The 18,051-nt window shown below is 44.9% G+C and overlaps 1 protein-coding gene and 1 pseudogene across 4 annotated transcripts in view; one reads left to right on the forward strand and one right to left on the reverse strand.

The window, feature by feature from the left end:
* Position 1: 1 nt before the first annotated feature.
* LOC144302991 (ETS translocation variant 5 pseudogene) lies at positions 2-4,049 on the reverse strand (annotated as a pseudogene).
* Positions 4,050-6,849: 2,800 nt separating this feature from the next.
* Positions 6,850-18,051, forward strand: part of EIF2AK4 (eukaryotic translation initiation factor 2 alpha kinase 4) — a 103,453-nt gene continuing 92,251 nt past the window's right edge. For 2 of the 4 annotated variants that reach the window (XR_013370042.1, XM_077880578.1), the window contains exon 1: positions 6,850-7,056. Coding sequence is in view for 3 of the 4 variants with exons in the window: in XM_077880578.1 (XP_077736704.1) it covers positions 6,913-7,056 (144 nt within the window). In the remaining variant the exon portion in view is untranslated. The remainder of the gene's footprint in view (positions 7,057-18,051) is intronic. The other 2 variants (XM_077880576.1, XM_077880577.1) reach the window with 1 other exon arrangement.

The following is an 18,051-nucleotide window of genomic DNA, read 5'->3' on the forward strand; positions in this document are numbered from 1 at the left end:
ATTTTTTTTTTAAACTAAAAGCAAACTTCTTTATTGTACACAGTACAGAATATGACGCAGCTTGGCAGGATGCATACGGCCCTGAGCAGGGGAAAGTATTTCAAATCAACTGGCAGGTTAAAGCCTTTCTGCACTGTAGACTTTCCACACTCTGGAAAAGAAGCAAAAACAAAACAAAACAAAACAAAACAAAACCCCAAAACCATCCGGGAGGTGCATGAGTCCAATGGGAATGCAACGGTGATGCGCCATCCTGTGTCCTGTACCAGCACAGGTCCCGTGGTTACAGCAGGGGAAGAGGGGAGCTCAGGCTACAGAGGGTTATTTTCAAACTTGCTAAGACAGCATAAATCCATCAAAAAAAGAAAACCCAAACCAGGATAAGAAAGAAAAAAAACAAATCCTATACAGCATTTACAACAAATAGATCTCTAGCCAGCTGGGGATAAAATATGCATCTATATATAGACTATGTTTAGGTTAGAGAGCTATAAATATGGTCGGGAAAGAGTCCTTTGATTAGAGTACAATGCTAATTAAGGCCCAAGCTAGAGGTTCAATACCTTGGCGGGCTAATTAGCTTCCAATAGAGGAAAACCTCATGTTTTCATAGCTATAAAACGTACCCCTCAGCCCTATGAACCTCTTCACAGATGTGCCGCTGCTGGTCAAAGGGGGGGCTGGTGAAGACTGTAACGCACCCCCCTTGAGAGGCAAACAATTCAAAGCAGGTTTCTTCCCCTCACCGAGTCAGCATTGTCTTGTGCACATGAAGACCAGCAGTCAGGGTTAACTTGCCAAGTGCTGCGGGGAGCACGGAATCCTATCAGCGGAGCAATCCTATCAGCGGAGTGGGCAGCAAGGCATTACCACTTCTAAGGACTTCTCCATTTTGAGGCCAACTTTCACATAGCTTTAGCTGGGTGGTTTAAAACTTTTCTGATATAATACAGTAATCATAGTAAACTTTTTTTTTTTTTTTTTTAAGGTGGCAGGAAACTCAAATGCTAGCACTGTTTTACCTGTCAGGGTCACATGTACATCTCAAACCCTATTGAATCATATGCAGGGTTGAAAGTCCAAGAATTGAAGAAGAAAAAAAAAAAAAGGAAACGAAACAAATGTATGAAATGGAAATTGTCATCAGTCATGCCCGGGGAGAAATCCCCAGGGTTCCCGCCAGGTGGCCAGGTTTTGAATGGACATGACATGTATTATGTACATATGCTTTCCAGAGAGAGCATGTTAGAAAACACAAGGAACTATACACATAGAATCAAGTGGTGTGTCTGGGCTGCCCTGCACACCTCAAAAATGTACAACTCAGGTGCAAATGTTCCATCAGGCTGTCTGGTGCAGAAAGCACAAAGCAGGCAATAGAATGGGCTTGTGCACGGCTAAGGGGGCGCCCCCAGCAAAGCCCCTTTCAAGCTGCAGCGTCATCAGCCGGCACTGCCCTGCTTAGGACGCAGTGCACAGTTACCAAAAGGTTTGTGTGTTGGCTTTTTTTTTTTTTTTTTTTGCTTTAAATACCAAAACTACAAAAATCAGTTTATAAACTGGTTTTCCAAAACAACCACCAAAACAAAACAATCCCCCGAATCAAAGCAAAACAAAATACTGTCATAAGTGTAAATCACCCTTCTAAAATGAAAGCCATCCACACACACAGCTGTGTGACTGGGAAGAGAAAGGGGGCTTGTTCTACTTGGTGACCACATGGCTAGAAGGTTCCCAAGAGTCGCAATGGTTTAGTATTTGAGAACCATGGAGTGGGGAACAGCTGTTCTGACTTTCCCCCCTTCTTTCTAGACCGAGGGGAAACATCGCAGCTCGAGCTACAAGAGCTCTCCCAATTTGAAGATAGACTTTTTAACCCTTTACGGTCTGAGCCTTCCCAGCTTCTTAGCCTACTATTCTATGGGTCTGTCATTTCTGTTTCAATAAATTATGCAAATCAGAGCCCTTCTATGTAAAGGCAATTAGTAGCCCACGATCAATGCAGATTGTCACACACTCTGTCCTGGTTTGTGGGCACTACCCTGAACAAGGTATTGCTTTGCATATATATTGTCCATGGGAAGGAGGCTCCACCGCAATCTCTCCCCAGAAACCTTGTCAGGATCAGAAGCCGAGGCACCAGCCTTTTGGTGGTTTCTCTGCCCCTTCCCTGTTCCCACTCCCCAGCCAAGGTATCTGTCTTTGAGGGTGCCAATCCAGAGACGGCTTGGGTTCTCCAGATAATACTCAAAGGGCAAACTTTAGGAACAGCCAAAAACACAAACAAAACCACTGCCCTCGTTTACCTGAATGGGAACTGCTAGCTCTATCTAGGGTTTGGCCGCTCAGCCACTCGGACACTTAGTAAGCAAAGCCCTCGGCGTAGGCGAGGCTGCCGCAGCGGTCCAGGTCCAGGAGGTAGGCCGGGTTGTCTTCAAAGTGGGTCAGGGGCAGGGTATCCTCCTCAGTGAGGTGACACTCGGACTCTGCTTTCAGGAACGGACGCTGGTTGTCAGGGAAGACCATGGAGAAGAGGGCATCCGGGTCACACACAAACTTATAGACTATCACTCCCCGGCCACCTTCTGCATGATGCCCTTTTCATAGTAATAGCGTAGAGAATGGCTGAGCTTGTCATAGTTCATGGCTGGCCGGTTCTTTTGGATGCCCCAATGCCGAGCAACCTCCTCAGGTTCTATCAGCTTAAACTCCATGCCACGGCCCGTCCAGGCAATGAAGTGGGCATTGGCTGGGTCATCCAGCAGAGTAACCAGGAACTGCCACAGCTGAAGAGAACCTTGCCTCTGGTAAGGGGGCCCCTCCGGGTACATGGTGGGCTCTTGCTTGACTTTGCCTTCCAGTCTCTCAGGAACAACACAAGTGTAGTCAAAGTTCAACTGGGGATCTTTTTCATATGAAAAACCTTCATGGCTGCTGGAGAAATACCCCCCTCTGATATAGGACGACTGGCAGTTGGGCACTTCTGAATTAACATAGTAATCCCGGGGCTCCTGCTTGATTCCCATTGGTGACTGGAACCCATGTGTTGGGGGGCCTGGCATGCCTGGGACCCCATGTTCATAGAGTAGATCATGGTATTCTTGTTTGAATCTCTGAGGGGGTGGGGGAGTTGCAGGGACAATGGATTCTGACATTTGCCGGTGGTAATTGGGGCGATTATCTCCAGGAACTCCTGACTGAGGAGGGAAGGGGTGGCAGGGTTCAGACAGTTGTCTCTGAAATCTCTGTTCTGAGGGATACTGGTTTTCAGGCATCATCTTTGGCATCTGCAGGGGCTGATGTGGTGGCCAGGGGACCGCAAAGGTTTGCTGCTGTGGTCCAGGTTCCGGAAGCGAGTGGGGGGGAGGGCAGGGCCTGGTACTGGGCCAGCCGCGGGGGCGTGCGCGGGGTGGTGGGCACACTTGGCTGGGGCAGGGGTTAATGGCTTGAACCCGGAGAGAGGCTTCCTATCATAGGCACAATAGCTGTAGAGGCACTTTTCTCCATAGTTAGCGCCTAGAGCCTGCTCGTGGCTACAGGATGACAGCTCCGAGGAGAGGCTGTGCAGCTCCCGTTTGATCTTGGTTGGAAGTGGGGCACGAAGCACCAAGTTATCAGACTGGAAATCTGGGACAAACTGTTCATCATCAGGAACTTGTGCTTCAGCTAGCCAAGCCTCTTGAAGTTGACTGAGATCCTGAAACAACTCTTCAGAATCATGGGCCAGATCTGTGTCCAAAACTTCCTCTTTCTGTCAATCACAGGCCGCCCTCGACATTTCTCTGATGGAGATTTCCCTGGGACCATAAAAGGGACTTGCTGATCATAAAACCCATCCATGGTGCTTCCAGCGCCTCGAATATCACTTTGAAAGGTTTCAGCATTGAGTAATTTCTGGGGGGAGAGGGGTCCTCCTGAGGCAGCCGCTCTCCTCCGGTTGCAGTGGCCCCGGGGCGCAGGCGAGCTCACACACGTGTGCACCGGGCCTGGGCGCCTGGGAGAATGGCTGGGCCGAACCCCCAATACAGATTCTAATTTAAGACAAATGTTGAATTTTGAATACAGATGGGTATTAAATGATATTGAACAATTGTTACATTTTTTAAGCTATTATATCTGTGAAAAGTTTTTGCCTATTAGAGATAGATACTTAAGTATTTACCGAAAAAAAATGATGTTTGAGATTCTTTGAGATTCTTCCCTAGGGAGGTAGGGTGGAGGGTGAGAAATGAAATAAGACTGGCAAGATCTCTATAACTGTCGAAGTTGGATAATGAGTATAGGAGGATTTATTTATTTGTATTTATTTATTTGTTTATTTTTAAGTAGGCTCCATGCCCAATGTGGGGCTTCAACTCACCACCCTGAGATCCGGAGTCAGATACTCTACTGACTAAGCCACCCAGGCACTCCAAGTACTGAGGGTTTATTATAATTTATATATATGTATATATTTATATATATTTTATATAATATTTCTTCTACTTTGATATACGTTTCAAATTTTCTATAGTTTTTAAATAAACGGCAATGGAAGGACGCCTGGGTAGCTCAGCGATTAAGTGTCTGCCCTCCACTCAGGGTGTGATGTCGTTCCGGTGGTAGAGACCTGCATCAGGCTCCCTGCGAGGAGCCTGCTTCTCCTTCTGCCTATGTCTCTGCCTCTCTGTGTGTGTGTCTGTCTCTCATGTATAAATAAATAAATCTTTAAAAAAAAAACAAACCCTAGATCTAAAGCCAAATCAGCAACCCTCTCTGGTCCCCTCCCTCTTGGGGAGCTTTGTACTACTGTGCAATAGACGTTGTTTTGCTGCCCACCACTCTTCATCTGGTCTACGTCTTCATTCTTCCAAGTGGTGTGACCAAGGTGGGGCACTGAAGGAGAGGAAATCCTGTTACACTACATTTCCATGAAGAGAATTATGTTCCATGCCCAGTTTACTTAGTGTGAATTTAGGAGGTCTTTGTTATAATCCTGCCTCAGAGCATACTTTTTTTTCTTTTTTAAAAAATTTTATTTATTTACTCACGAAAGACACAGAGAGGGGGGCAGGCTCCATGCAGAGAGCCCGACGCAGGACTTGATCCTGCAACTCCAGGATCACACCCTGGGCCAAAGGCAGATGCTCAACCGCTGAGCCACCCAGGCGTCCCCAAGCATACTTTTCAAGTGACATTTCCTTCATCTATCTTTCCAACCCCTATACTGTGTGCTAAGTTATAATCACTTAAGTCACTTGCTGCCATCTATTCATTCAGTTCTGGCCCAAATAACACAAATATCTGGCCCAGGTAATGTGATAACACAAGTGCACTTGTTTGACCCAAGGCCTCTTCAAACCATTTTCTTTTGCTTTCGCTGGGATCCATTCTTTTTACAGTGATCTCTATCTAGGTGAACGGTGCTACTCTGCCCACATTGGCCCAAGCTAGTGAAGTGGAATTTGGGGTTCCTTTTCTCTCGACTTCCACATCATGTAGTCCATTTCTTCAATCTATCCACTTCACTCCATCCCATTACCACTAACTTGATTCAGACTACAATCATTTCTTCCCTGGATGACTTTAACAGCTCAAAAAACAGTCACTATCTTCATTCTTAATCCACTTAAAGCCATTTTTCCTATTGCAGCCAGAGTAGTTACTAAATCACAAATATGGTATCACTCCAATCATTAAAATCCTTCACCACACGCCCTGAGCCAAAGGCAGAGGCTCAACCGCTGAACCACCGAGGTGTCCCTAGATCAAGGGGTTTGGTTTTTATGGGCTTGTAGGTGGGGGCTGTTCTAAGCTGATTAACCCTCCCTGCACCTATCACCCAATCAGGCTTTTGTCATCTACCTACCACGTGGGAAAGGTGGAGGGCTCCTTCCAGAGTGGTGTAAAGTCCTTTTTTTTTTTTTTTTTTGGTGTAAAATCCTTTTAAGGGTGGTTTCCTTTGAGGGCAGGGGCCCCTTGTCTCTGCTTGCCTTTCTTCCAACCATCCTTCATTAGTAGCTCATAAAGATGCCTGAAGAAAAGACATTTTTCAGTTGAAATTGCATGCTGATAATGGAGACTCTTAAAGGTGGGAGGTAGGGACAAACGGTAGTTGAATCCATCCTTAAGGGGATGAGTTTGGGGGCACAAAGCTGTGGGGACGGGGAGTAAAGGTCACAATCTTTTTTCCTAGTAGTCTTGCGGGTAGTTTCAAGGTTAGACCCTAAGCGACCTGAAAACGCATCAAAGTCTGCCCTTTGAGTTCCCTCTTACTACCTGTGCTGGGGTAAAGAAGTTCCAGGCATTTCGTGAAAACAGCTGGCGTAAATAATTTTGACTGATTTAATTTCCCACGTTCCAGCAGATTTCTTTGCTCTAGCTCTCCTGCAGTAAGTAGGCAAAGCCAGACCACAGCCTCCTTCCTTGCTTCCTCCCTCCAGGCCCAGGTGGTCCCGCCGCCGGAGCCCAGTCAAGGCGCTCAGCTCCGCCTCTGGCCCCGTCCCCGGCGCGGAGCCCCGCCCACGGGCCGGTTTGGAGAGCGGAGTCCTGCCCCGGAGCCCGCCCCCGGCGCGCACGCAGCCCCGCCCCCGGCCCCGCCCCCGGCCCCGCCCCCGGCGCGGAGCCCCGCCCACGGGCCGGTCTGGAGAGCGGAGTCCTGCCCCGGAGCCCGCCCCCGGCGCGCACGCAGCCCCGCCCCCGGCCCCGCCCCCGGCCCCGCCCCGGCGCGGAGCCCCGCCCACGGGCCGGTCTGGAGAGCGGAGTCCTGCCCCGGAGCCCGCCCCCGGCGCGCACGCAGCCCCGCCCCCGGCCCCGCCCCCGGCGCGGAGCCCCGCCCGCGGGCCGGACTGGAGAGTGAAGCCCTGCCCCCGAGCCCGCCGGGTGCCCACCACCGCCACCGCAAGGCCGCCCGGCCTGGGCCGCCGCGTCGCCATGGCTGGGGGCCGTGGGGCCCCCGGGCGCGGCCGGGACGAGCCTCCGGAGAGCTACCCGCAGCGGCAGGAGCACGAGCTGCAGGCCCTGGAGGCCATCTACGGCGCCGACTTCCAGGACCTGCGGCCGGACGCGCGCAAATCGGTAGGAACGTGGCTGGTCCCCCGCGTGCTGGGTGGTGCGGCCCAGGCTTCCCTCTGCGCGCCTTTCCCCCGGCCAGGCCCGGCCCGGCCTTGCAGACGCCGAGCCAGCCGCACCTTTTGGGATTCCTCAGTCCCTTGGTCCCTCCCGATTCCACCCACGCTTACTTTTTGTCTTTGCACCGGCTCGGCAGGGTCTCCAGAGCTCCGACCTAGGCCGAATTTTCGCACCGCCTTTCTCCAGGCGCGCTCCTCTGCCTTACCTAACACTTCTCATTTCCACTGACACCTCCTGAACGTCCCTGCCTCCTTGGAATCTTGCCCCCTCCACCCCACAGCCCCCGAAAGCCCTTGAGTTTGATACAACAGCGCATCATAGAGATCGATTTTGGCAACTTTGTTCCGGTATCGCTTTGGGGGCGCTTGCACAGATCTTACTGGTCCCCCTATCCGCCCCCCCCCCCCGCCCTCTCCCCGATTTCAGCTCCTTTCGAGCCGCGCCCTCCCTGGTGTTCAGAACTATAAACCGTGTAAACCCCGCGGTGCTCCCCGGGCGTCCTCACTGTTTTCAGGCATGGAGGAACTTTAAGGCACTTACAGGGTGTAGAATACATTCATTTTAGCCATGATGGAGGAGTCCTCTGAGTTTAGACCTTTTAAGTGACATTTGTTTTAAAATCTTACTTTCCCTTTTGTCTGGGAGTAAAGGCTCATAAGTTGCTGATACTGGTGGTTTCTCCCTCATCCTTACTAATTATCTCTGAATAATATCATTAAAAGGTAGTATCTTCCTTCATCTGCTTATCATTCCCACATTTAAAAATATCTGCCTTGGGACCCCTGGGTGGCTCAGCGGTTGAGCGTGTGCCTTTGGCTCCGGGCGTGATCCTGGGATCCGGGATCGAGTCCCATATCGGGCTCCTTGCAGGGAGCCTGTTTCTCCCTCTGCCTGTGTTTCTGCCTCTCTCTGTGTCTCTCATGAATAAATAAAATCTAAAAAAAAAAAAAAAAAAAACCAAAAGAAACTATCTGCCTATATCCAGGATTTCCTTAACAGATAAGGATCTTCTGCAGCTGTCAGAGGTAAAAGTTCTCCCTCAAAGTACTTCTTCCTTCCTTAAATATTTATTGTTCCAGGCTTCAGCCCAGGGCAAAACAGAGCAAACCTCTTGCCCTCAGGGAGATTACTTTTCTAGAGCTTATTATACTACAATAATATGTCTTTCTGGTGATCAGAAAACTTCTGTCTTTCTGAACAGTGAGAACCAGGAAGTAGGCCCATTAAGCAGCTAAAACAGGAGTCACAAAGTGTACCCATGGACTCAAGGCAAAGTCTGTAAAGACCTCCTTCAGAGCCACTTTTATTGACTTTATACGTGCTTAGCTCTTCTAAGGCCACAGAAAGGAAGAAGGAGCTGCCGTGGGTAGGAATATCACTAATCCCAGAATTTACAGTCGGTGATCTTTCTCAACAAAGATAGAAGATTAACAAAAGCAAACAAAAACTATAAAAAACGGCAGAAGAATTCAAATAGCTGTCTGTGGCTCCCAGCACGCGGGGAGTAGCCTCATCACTTTCATAGGCTTCACAGGCTGCTAACTGCTGGCCATGAAGAATGAATCCGAGTGCGGTTGTTCAACAAGTACTTATTATCACCTGAGTGCCTGTCTTCAGGGAAAGGTTATGCAAGTCCACAGTCCTTTATTCAAAACCCTAGAGACCTGTTGGATTTCAAAATTCAGAAGTGTTCGTGTTCACGTCCATGTGTACATAGCCATACCTTACCTAATACCTCACTTGGTGTGGGGGTGATGGAGGCAGCATCCAGAATTAACCACAATGAAATATGAATGTCCAAATATTCACACTGACTGTAATAATAAAGGCTATGAATAGCCTCCTGTCCCGTCAGGCCAAATTTGCTGATAAATTCAGGCCAGAATTTATTTACCTGAATAAACTTCAGGCTACTTTGACTTCTTTTGGGGAATGTGTTAAAACATAGGTTTCAGTTTGCTCGCCTGTATAATATCCTATATAAATATCTAAATGTTTTGGGTGTGAATGCCAATAAATTATTTTACATACTAAAAAAATTTGGACACCCCTGAGTTAAAATTTAGTTTACTCTGGAGTTATACATGTATTATTAATTAGCTTGGCTTATTTTCTGTTTCTGCAAAGGGTCTGTTAATGTATAATTTGATACCTATTGTAAAGTTCCCTCCCAAAAGGGGCCCAGACTGCTTCTGTCTCTGGGCCAACATAGTGTATGAGAACCCTTGTTTTTCTACATCTTCACCAACATTGTAAATGGCAGGCTTTTTCATCTTTGCCAGTAGATGGATGTAACACTTGTTCCCCAGGGTGCCTGGGTGGCTCAGTAGTTGAGCATTTGCCTTTGGCTCAGGTCATGATCCTGGGGTCCTGGAATGAGTCCTGCATCAGGCTCCTCGCAGCAACCCTGCTTCTCCCTTTGCCTATGTCTCTGCCTCTCTGTCTCTCATGAATAAATAAATAAATAAATTAAAAAAAAAAAAAAAGGAACAGTTGTTCCCATTATATTGTCTATTTTCTACCTCCCCACGCCCCTGTAATCACTGTTGCCAACATGGGGCTTGAATGCACAACCCTGAGGTCAAGAGTAGCCTAGCCTGCTCCACCAATTGAGCCAGCCAGGCGCCCCATGTATTGTCTGTTTTCTTATTCATTTGTCAATTGTTTTTTGTTAAAAAAAAAAAATAGCAGTATGGATCATATGTTGCAAATGTTTTCCTCTATTTACCCATGTGCAATTTGATACTTATGTAATTTATGTAATTACAAAAAACTTTTAAGATAGTTAAATGACTGGGTTTTTTTTGTTTTATAGTCCCCCCTTATTTTTTCTAGAAAAGATTTCCCTACTCCAGTGTACTAAAAAATGAAGTCTTCGAAGTTTTCTTTTAATTCTTCATGACTTTGTTTTCAAGTGTTCATCAAATAAATACAGAAATAGCTTTTTAAATTTTTAAAAATATTTTATTTATTTATTCATGAGAGACAGAGACAGAGACAAAGGCAGAGGGAGAAGCAGGCTAGGGAGCCTGATGTGGGACTCAATCCCAGCACCCTGGGATCACCCCCTGAGCTGAAGACAGATGCTCAACTGCAGAGCCAGCCAGGCGTCCCCAGAAATAGCTTTTTAGTGAAAGTTCCATCTAAGTATACATCTAGGCTGCCTTCCACCCTCAGCTTATCAGTTAGACTAACACAAATGAGTTTTTTCAGTTTTCCCCCCTACTAATTTGAAACACACCTTTACATTATATGACACCATGCTAGCTTCATAAGGACAAGGTCCGTGTATTTGTTCATACCTACATGTCCCGTGCCTGGCGAAAAGCGCTCAAGATTTTTCTTTGCGTGAAATAATCCCCAGGTGTATTTGGATCTGTTGTTGACTTTTTTTTTGACTCTTTATTCTATTGCATTAATCTATTTAAACACTACCACCACATTGCTTTAGTAACGATAGATTTATAACAAGCATTATTTGATACTCATTGTGGTCACCATTTACTGACAGCATTTTCCTGACTGGTTTTACTCTAGTTTTTCCATATGAACTTTAGAATCACCTTGCCTGGTTCAAAAACTTATAGTGGCATTCTTAGTTGAATAACGTTACATATATTTAATTTGGAGAGAATTCAGATTCAGTATATTTTCATGTGTGTTCATTTATTTTTTATTTTTATTTTTTAAAGATTTTATTTATTTATTCATGACAGTCACACATAGAGAGAGGCAGAGACATAGAGGGAGAAGCAGGGTCCAAGCAGAGAGCCCGATGTGGGATTCGATCCTAGGTCTCCAGGATCGCACCCTGGGCCAAAGGCAAGGGCTAAACCGCTGCGCCACCCAGGGATCCCTCATTTATTTTTTTTATTGAAGTATAATTGACACACAGTTACATTAGTTTCAAGTGTACAACCTAATTCTCTACTTCTGTGCATTATGCCATGCTCACCACAAGTGTAGCTACCATCTGTTACCATATAACTATTATAATACCATTAACTATATTTCCTAAGCTGTACTTTTTTTTTTTTTTTTTTTTTTTAAGTAGGCTCCATGCTGGGCATGGAGCTCGACCTGGGGCTTGAACCCACGACCCTGAGATCAAGACCTGAGCTGAGGTCAAGAGTCAGGAAGCTTAACCGACTGAGCCACTCAGGCACCCCCTATGCTGTACTTTTGATCCTCTTTTATTCCTGTATTTCTTCCGTAGCTGGAAGCCTGTATCTCCTAATTCCTTTCACTCAGTCTGTCAATCCCCCCCTTCCCTCCACTCTGCCAACCATCAGTTTATTCTCTGTATTTATTAGTCTCTTACTGTTTTTTGTTTATTGTGTTGTTTTTTAGATTTCATATATAAGTCATCATATGGTTTTTGTCTTTGTACACTTATTTCACTTAGCATAATACCCTCTAGGTCATCCATGTTGTCACAAATGTCAAGATCTCATTCTTTTTTTGTGTCTGAGTAATATTCCATTGTACATATATATTACTTTTTTATCCATTCATCTATGGATGGACACTTGGGCTGTTTTCATATTTTGGCTACTGTAAATAATGCTGCAATAAACATAGGGGTGCATATATCTTTTCAAATTAGTGTTTTTATTTTCCTTGGGCAAATACCCTGTAGTGAAATTACTGGATCATATGGCATTTCTATTTTTTGTTTTTTTGAGGAACTTCAAACAATCCTGTTTTCTATAGTGGCTGCACCAGTTTGCATTCCCACCAACAGTGCACAAGAGTTTCCTTTTGGGGACACGTGGGTGACTCAGTTGGTTGAGCATCTGCCTTTGGGTCATGGTCCCAGGGTCTTGGGATTGAGTCCTGCATCAGGCGCCCGGCTCAGCAAGGAGCCTGCCCTCTCTCCTTGCTGATCCCCCCTCATATTCTTTCTTTTTCTCTCTGTGTTAAATAAATAAGTAAGTAAGTAAATAAATAAATAAAATCTTTAAAAAAGAAAGCGTTTCCTTTTTGCCACATTCTTGCCAACAGTTGTTATCACTCACCATTTTTATTTTAGACATTCTTACAGGTATGGGGTGATAACTTGTGTTTTTGATTTGCATTTCCCCAATGATTAGTGATGTTGAGCACCTTTTCATGTGTCTGTTGGCCATTTTTCTTTTTCTTTTTAAGTGGGCTTGGGCTAAGTGTGGGGCTTGGACTCACAACTCTGAGACCAAGACCTGAGCTGTGATCAAGAGTTGGATGCTTAACCAACTGATCCACTCAGGCACCCTATCCTTTTATATGTCTTTGGGAAAATGTCTACAGGTTCTCTGCCCATTTTTAATTGAATTATTTGTAGGTTTTTTGGTGTTGAGTTGTATAAGTTCTTTATATATTTCAGATATTAATTCATCTTCTCCCAGTCAGTAGGAGAAGGAAAAAAAAACTCTTTTTGTTTTGTTTCATTTTTCACTGTGCAAAAGCTTTTTTTAAAGATTTTATTTTGTTAAGTGATCTCTACCCAGCGTGGGGCTCAAACTCAAAACCCCCAAATCAAGAGTTGCATGCTCCAGCTCCACCAACTGAGCCAAGCAGGTGTCCCTGTGCAAAAGCTTTGTATTTTGATATAATCCCAATAGTTTATTTTTGCCTTTTTTTTTTTTAAGATTTCATTTTGAGATGCCTGGGTGGCTCAGCAGTTGAGCGTCTGCCTTTGGCTCAGGGTGTGATCCTGGGATCTGGGATCAAGTCCTGCATTGGGCTTCCTGCATGGATCCTGCTTCTCACTTTGCCTGTGTGTGTGTCTCTCTGTGTATGTGTCTCTCATGAATAAATAAATAAAATCTTTTAAAAAGATTTTATTTATTTGACAGAGAGCATGTACAAGCAGGGAGAGCAGCAGGCAGAGGGGTAGGGAGGAGACTCCCTGCTGAGCAGGGATCCCGATGCAGGGCTTAATCCCAGGACCCCAAGATCATGACCCAGGCTGAAGGCAGACACTTAATCGATAGAGCCACCCAGGCACTCCTTGTTTTTGTTTCCCTTGACTGAGGAGACATACCTAGAAAAATGTTGCTAAGGCTGATGTCAAAGCAATTACTGTCTGTTTTTCTTCCAAGAGTTTTATGGTTTCACGTGTTACATTTAGGCCTTTAATCTGTTTTCATGTATGTTTAAAGTAGAGCTTTAGGGATCCCTGGGTGGCGCAGCGGTTTGGCGCCTGCCTTTGGCCCAGGGCGCGATCCTGGAGACCCAGGATCGAGTCCCACATCAGGCTCCTGGTGCATGGAGCCTGCTTCTCCCTCTGCCTATGTCTCTGCCTCTCTCTCTGTATGACTATCATAAATAAAATAAAAAAATTTAAAAATTAAGTAGAGCTTTAGGTTATTAAATTATAACATTGCTTAAAAATTCTCTCCAACCTGACAGGCAAATACTTAAGATGAATGAATTTGGTGATTTTTTACAAAGTCAGTACAGAAAATACTCATTTTTAGAAAAGGAAATATGGGGGAAATCAGTGACTAAGGCTTTTTTTTTAAGATTTTTTTTTAAGGAGTTTATTTATTTATTCATGAGAGAGACAGAGAGAGAGAGAGAGAGAGAGGCAGAGACACAGGCAGAGGGAGAAGCAGGCTCCATGCAGGGAGCCCGACGTGGGACTCGATCCTGGGTCTTCAGGATCATGCCCTGGGCCGAAGGCAGGCGCCAAACCGCTGAGCCACCCAGGTATCCCCTTTTTTTAAGATTTTATTTATTTGATAGCACAAGCCAGGGTCAGGGGCAGAGGGAGAGGGAGAAGCAGACTTACTACTGAGTGGGGAGCCCGATGTGGAGCTCTATCCCAGGACCCTGGAATCATGCCTGAGCTGAGGGCAGACACTCAACTGATTGAGCCACTTAGGCTTCCTCAGTGATTAAGGCATTTAACATAAAATCAGAAAAGACAAATAATGTATAATTTCTCTTACATGGAGAATTTAAAAATATTTAAAAATAAGCCAAGCTCACAGATACAGAGAACAGATTGGAGTTTGCTTAGAGGAAGGAGGGAAGGATGGGTGGACAGTTTGTTGTTGTTGTTGTTGTTTTTAGGTTTAAATAAATCAAATTTTACGGGATCCCTGGGTGGCGCAGCGGTTTGGCGCCTGCCTTTGGCCCAGGGCGCGATCCTGGAGACCCGGGATCGAATCCCACATCGGGCTCCCGGTGCATGGAGCCTGCTTCTCCCTCTGCCTATAGGTCTCTGCCTCTCTCTCTCTCTCTCTCTCTCTGTGACTATCACAAATAAATAAAAATTAAAAAATAAATAAATAAATCAAATTTTAAAAACACATAAAATATAGAAGAGCATTACCTAATTTCCTTTTTCTGAGCTTTTACTATCATCTTTTTTACTTTTGACATCTTTACAGACTTAAAACCAGAAACTTACCCTGATTATCTTGCTTGACATGTTACTTTATTTCTAGATTTGTTCTGTTTTCCCACAGACTAATTTCTTTTCCCTTTACAGAATATGAGATCTACAGCCTGTGAGAAAGAGGCTGCATTGAGTCAAGTCTGGCCATCACAATTTAAGGAGGAAAATATTAACAGAATCCTAGGTAACAGTTCTAGGCCAAACACCTGAAAGTGGTTTGAATCATATTAACTTTTTATATATATAATTGTAATAAAAACATAGCACTAAATTTATCATCTTAACCATTCCTCAGTATACAGTTTACAGTGTTAAGCACTTTTATGTTGTTGTGCAACAGAAAACTGTTAATAGTTTTAATTGATTTCCCAAACCTTGTTCTCATCTACTGCTTATTTTGTAATCCAGTGAAATTTAATCATCGACTGCCATTAACCCTCATGCTTCAGCTTTGAAACCAAAAGGTTTGCTACTTTATGGCATCACTAACGAAATTTTCATTTTTTTTTTAAAGATTTTATTTATTCATGAAAGACAGAAAAAGTGGCCAGAGACATAGGCAGAGGGAGAAGCAGGCTCCCCTCGGAGAGCCTGATACTGGACTTGATCCCAGGACCTCGGGACCATAACCTGAGCTGAAGGCAGACTGCTCAACCACTGACCCAAGCCCCCCCAAAATTCTCAATTTTTAAGAGTCCTTATTTTTTACTCTAGTACTTTTAACAGTGAGACACATTCTTAAACCAGTTTATTTCATTGGGCCTGAGTATTATGAAGTGTCCAGAGAAAAGCAGCTTCAGACTGACCAGTAGGGATATCTGACAGCTGCTGGGGTCTTCCCTGGGAGGTGTGCATTGTGCTGGGAAGAGGTCCTCAAGTCAGCCTTCCAATCCTTTGAGGTATTTTAAGATTCTTGGGTTTTGTTTCTTGAAGATTCAGCGAATGTTTGTGTTGTTTCAATGAGTCCAAATGAGCATTACCTCTCTTACTTTTTAAAATTGAGTTTACATCACCTTTTCTCTTTTGTGTTATGTTTGAGGAGGAGTTTGGCTATTTTATAACAGTCCAAGAGAGTATCCAGCTTCATGATCCCAAGAAGAAGTACATATAGTTCATATCTTATTGTAGTAATCTATGACCCTCTCATCATTCTTTTTTTTTTTAATATTTTATTTATTCATGAGAGACACAGAGAGGGAGTCAGAGACACAGGAAGAGGGAGAAGCAGGCTCCCTGTGGGGAGCCTGATGTGGGATTTGATCCTAGGACCCCAGGATCACAACCTGAGCCAAAGGCAGACACTCAACCACTGAGCCACCAAGCATCCTTCCTCACCATTCTTTTTATGCTGCTTTCATATCACTTGCATTTCAGACTTCAAAAAAAATTTTTTTAATGTATATTTTGTAGTTTGTGTATTTTGTATCTGATACATTCTGCATTGTGTTTTCGTCTCCTTTAGTGATCTCAAAATGTCTTGGTTATGCCCTACTTTGTATGTACTTGCCTGTAGATAGGTATTCCAGGAATTCATTATTTCCTTTTACAGATTAAGTCAGAGAATTTTATCAATACTGTTCTAATGACCATTTGTCTTCTGAACACATGAAGGAGGCCCTACCCACTCCACTCCCCAGCACATCCTACCTGTTGACATCATTTTGAGTCAGGTCCTGTTCAACATCAGGGTTCCTTGAGTGCCCTAATGTGAACTAATGCATGATATCCTACACATGGCTTCCATTAAAGCCTCTTGTTGAGAAGCCCCTCAGTTTGCTCAAGGAAAGCCTGGCAAATATTCTACTCTTATCCCTAAAGTCACTATTTCTTGAGTGTTCTTTTTTTTCCCCAGTGTGCCTATATTAAGTTTGTATTAAGTTAGTATTAAGTTTGGCTACATATTATAGGAGACTTAACAACAGGAGAGCCTGGGGTGGCTCAGTGGTTGAGCATCTGCCTTCTGCTCAGGGTGTGAGCCCAGGAACTGGGATCGAGTCCCACATCGGGCTCTGTGCATGGAGCCTGCTTCTCCTTCTGCCTGTGTCTCTGCCTCTCTCTCTGTGTCTCTCATGAATAAATAAATAAAATCTTTAAATAAATAAATTAAGAAAATAAAAGAAACCCATAGAACAATTGAAAAAAAAAAGACAACAGAGTTCATTTTTTCTGCATGCAAAAGTCTGGAGTCTAGGGCTTTTGCTATATTGCTCTTCCACCATCCTCAGTGTGCCCTTTATGGTCCAATGTGGCTACCTGAACTCCAACTTTATATCTGCATTCCAGGCAACAGGAAGGAGAAAGGGATGAAGAAGTTGTGTTAGTTCTTTCATCTTTTTTATTCATTTATGAGAGAGAGAGAGTGTGTGTGCTTGCAAGAGTAAGCAGGGGGTAGGGAGAGGGACAATCAGACTCCATCCATGCTGGGCATGGAGCCTGACGCAGGGCTCCATCCTATGACCCCGAGATCACGATCTGAGCTGAAATCAAGAGTCAGATGCTCAATCGACTGTGTCACCCAGGTGCCCCTAGTACTTTACTCTTATTAGCCAGGAATTAACTCACTGGCCACAGTCACCTGCAAAGGTATTATATCCAGCTAAAAAATCAGGGGTTCTGTTGCCAAGAAGTAAGGGGAGAATGGATATTGGGGGAATAATTAATAGTCTGCTGAGAAATATCCTGAAGTTTATACACTATGGAGAAGAATATCATTCTGGTCCAGTTAAATTGTCAGCCAAAAATAAAGGCCTTGAAAGTAGCAGACACCTAGTTCTTCAGAGTGCTGTTCTTTGAGTTGCTTTCACTTCATACTCAGATCCAGACAAGTTGTTAGGTTCTTTTTTTTTTTTTTTAAGATTTTATTTATTTATTCATGAGCAACACAGAGAGACCGAGAGAGAGGCAGAGACACAAGCAGGCTCCATGCAGGGAGCCCGACGTGGGACTCGATCCCGGATCTCCAGGATCACGCCCCGGGCTGCAGGTGGCACCAAACCGCTGCGCTACCGGGGCTGCCCAGTTGTTAGGTTCTTGTCATTCCTCAGCGGCCTTGACTTTGTTCCTTCTTCCAAGTTACCATCACTGGGCTTATGCATCTCTTAAAGCTGCAACATTTATGCATCCAGGAATCTCTTCACTTTGCTTCAAAACTCCTTTCCTCGAAGGTTCTTTTGGTACGACCTGGGCTTGTTACTATTGTCACTTCTGCCCTGCTAGTGTTGATATGTTGTGGAAAAAACTGGAACGCTAGACCTACACGGTTTTACATGGCTGGTCCAGCCCAGGAGTGGTGGCAGGCTGCTTACTACTTCTTTATTTTTTTTTTAAAGATTTTATTTTATTTATTCATGAGAGACACAGAGAGAGAGGCAGAGACATAGGCAGAGGGAGAAGCAGGCTCCATGAAGGGAGCCTGATGTGGGACTCGATCCCAGGACTCCAGGATCACGACCTGAGCCAAAGCCGGATGCTTAACCACTGAGCCACCCAGGTGTCCCTTACTACTTCTTTAGACTCCAGTGTTCTGCTTACTGACGTTCCCCCTCATGGTCTCCAGA

The sequence above is a fragment of the Canis aureus genome, chromosome 32 (assembly GCF_053574225.1).
Source record: "Canis aureus isolate CA01 chromosome 32, VMU_Caureus_v.1.0, whole genome shotgun sequence".
Taxonomy (NCBI): Eukaryota; Metazoa; Chordata; class Mammalia; order Carnivora; family Canidae; genus Canis; species Canis aureus.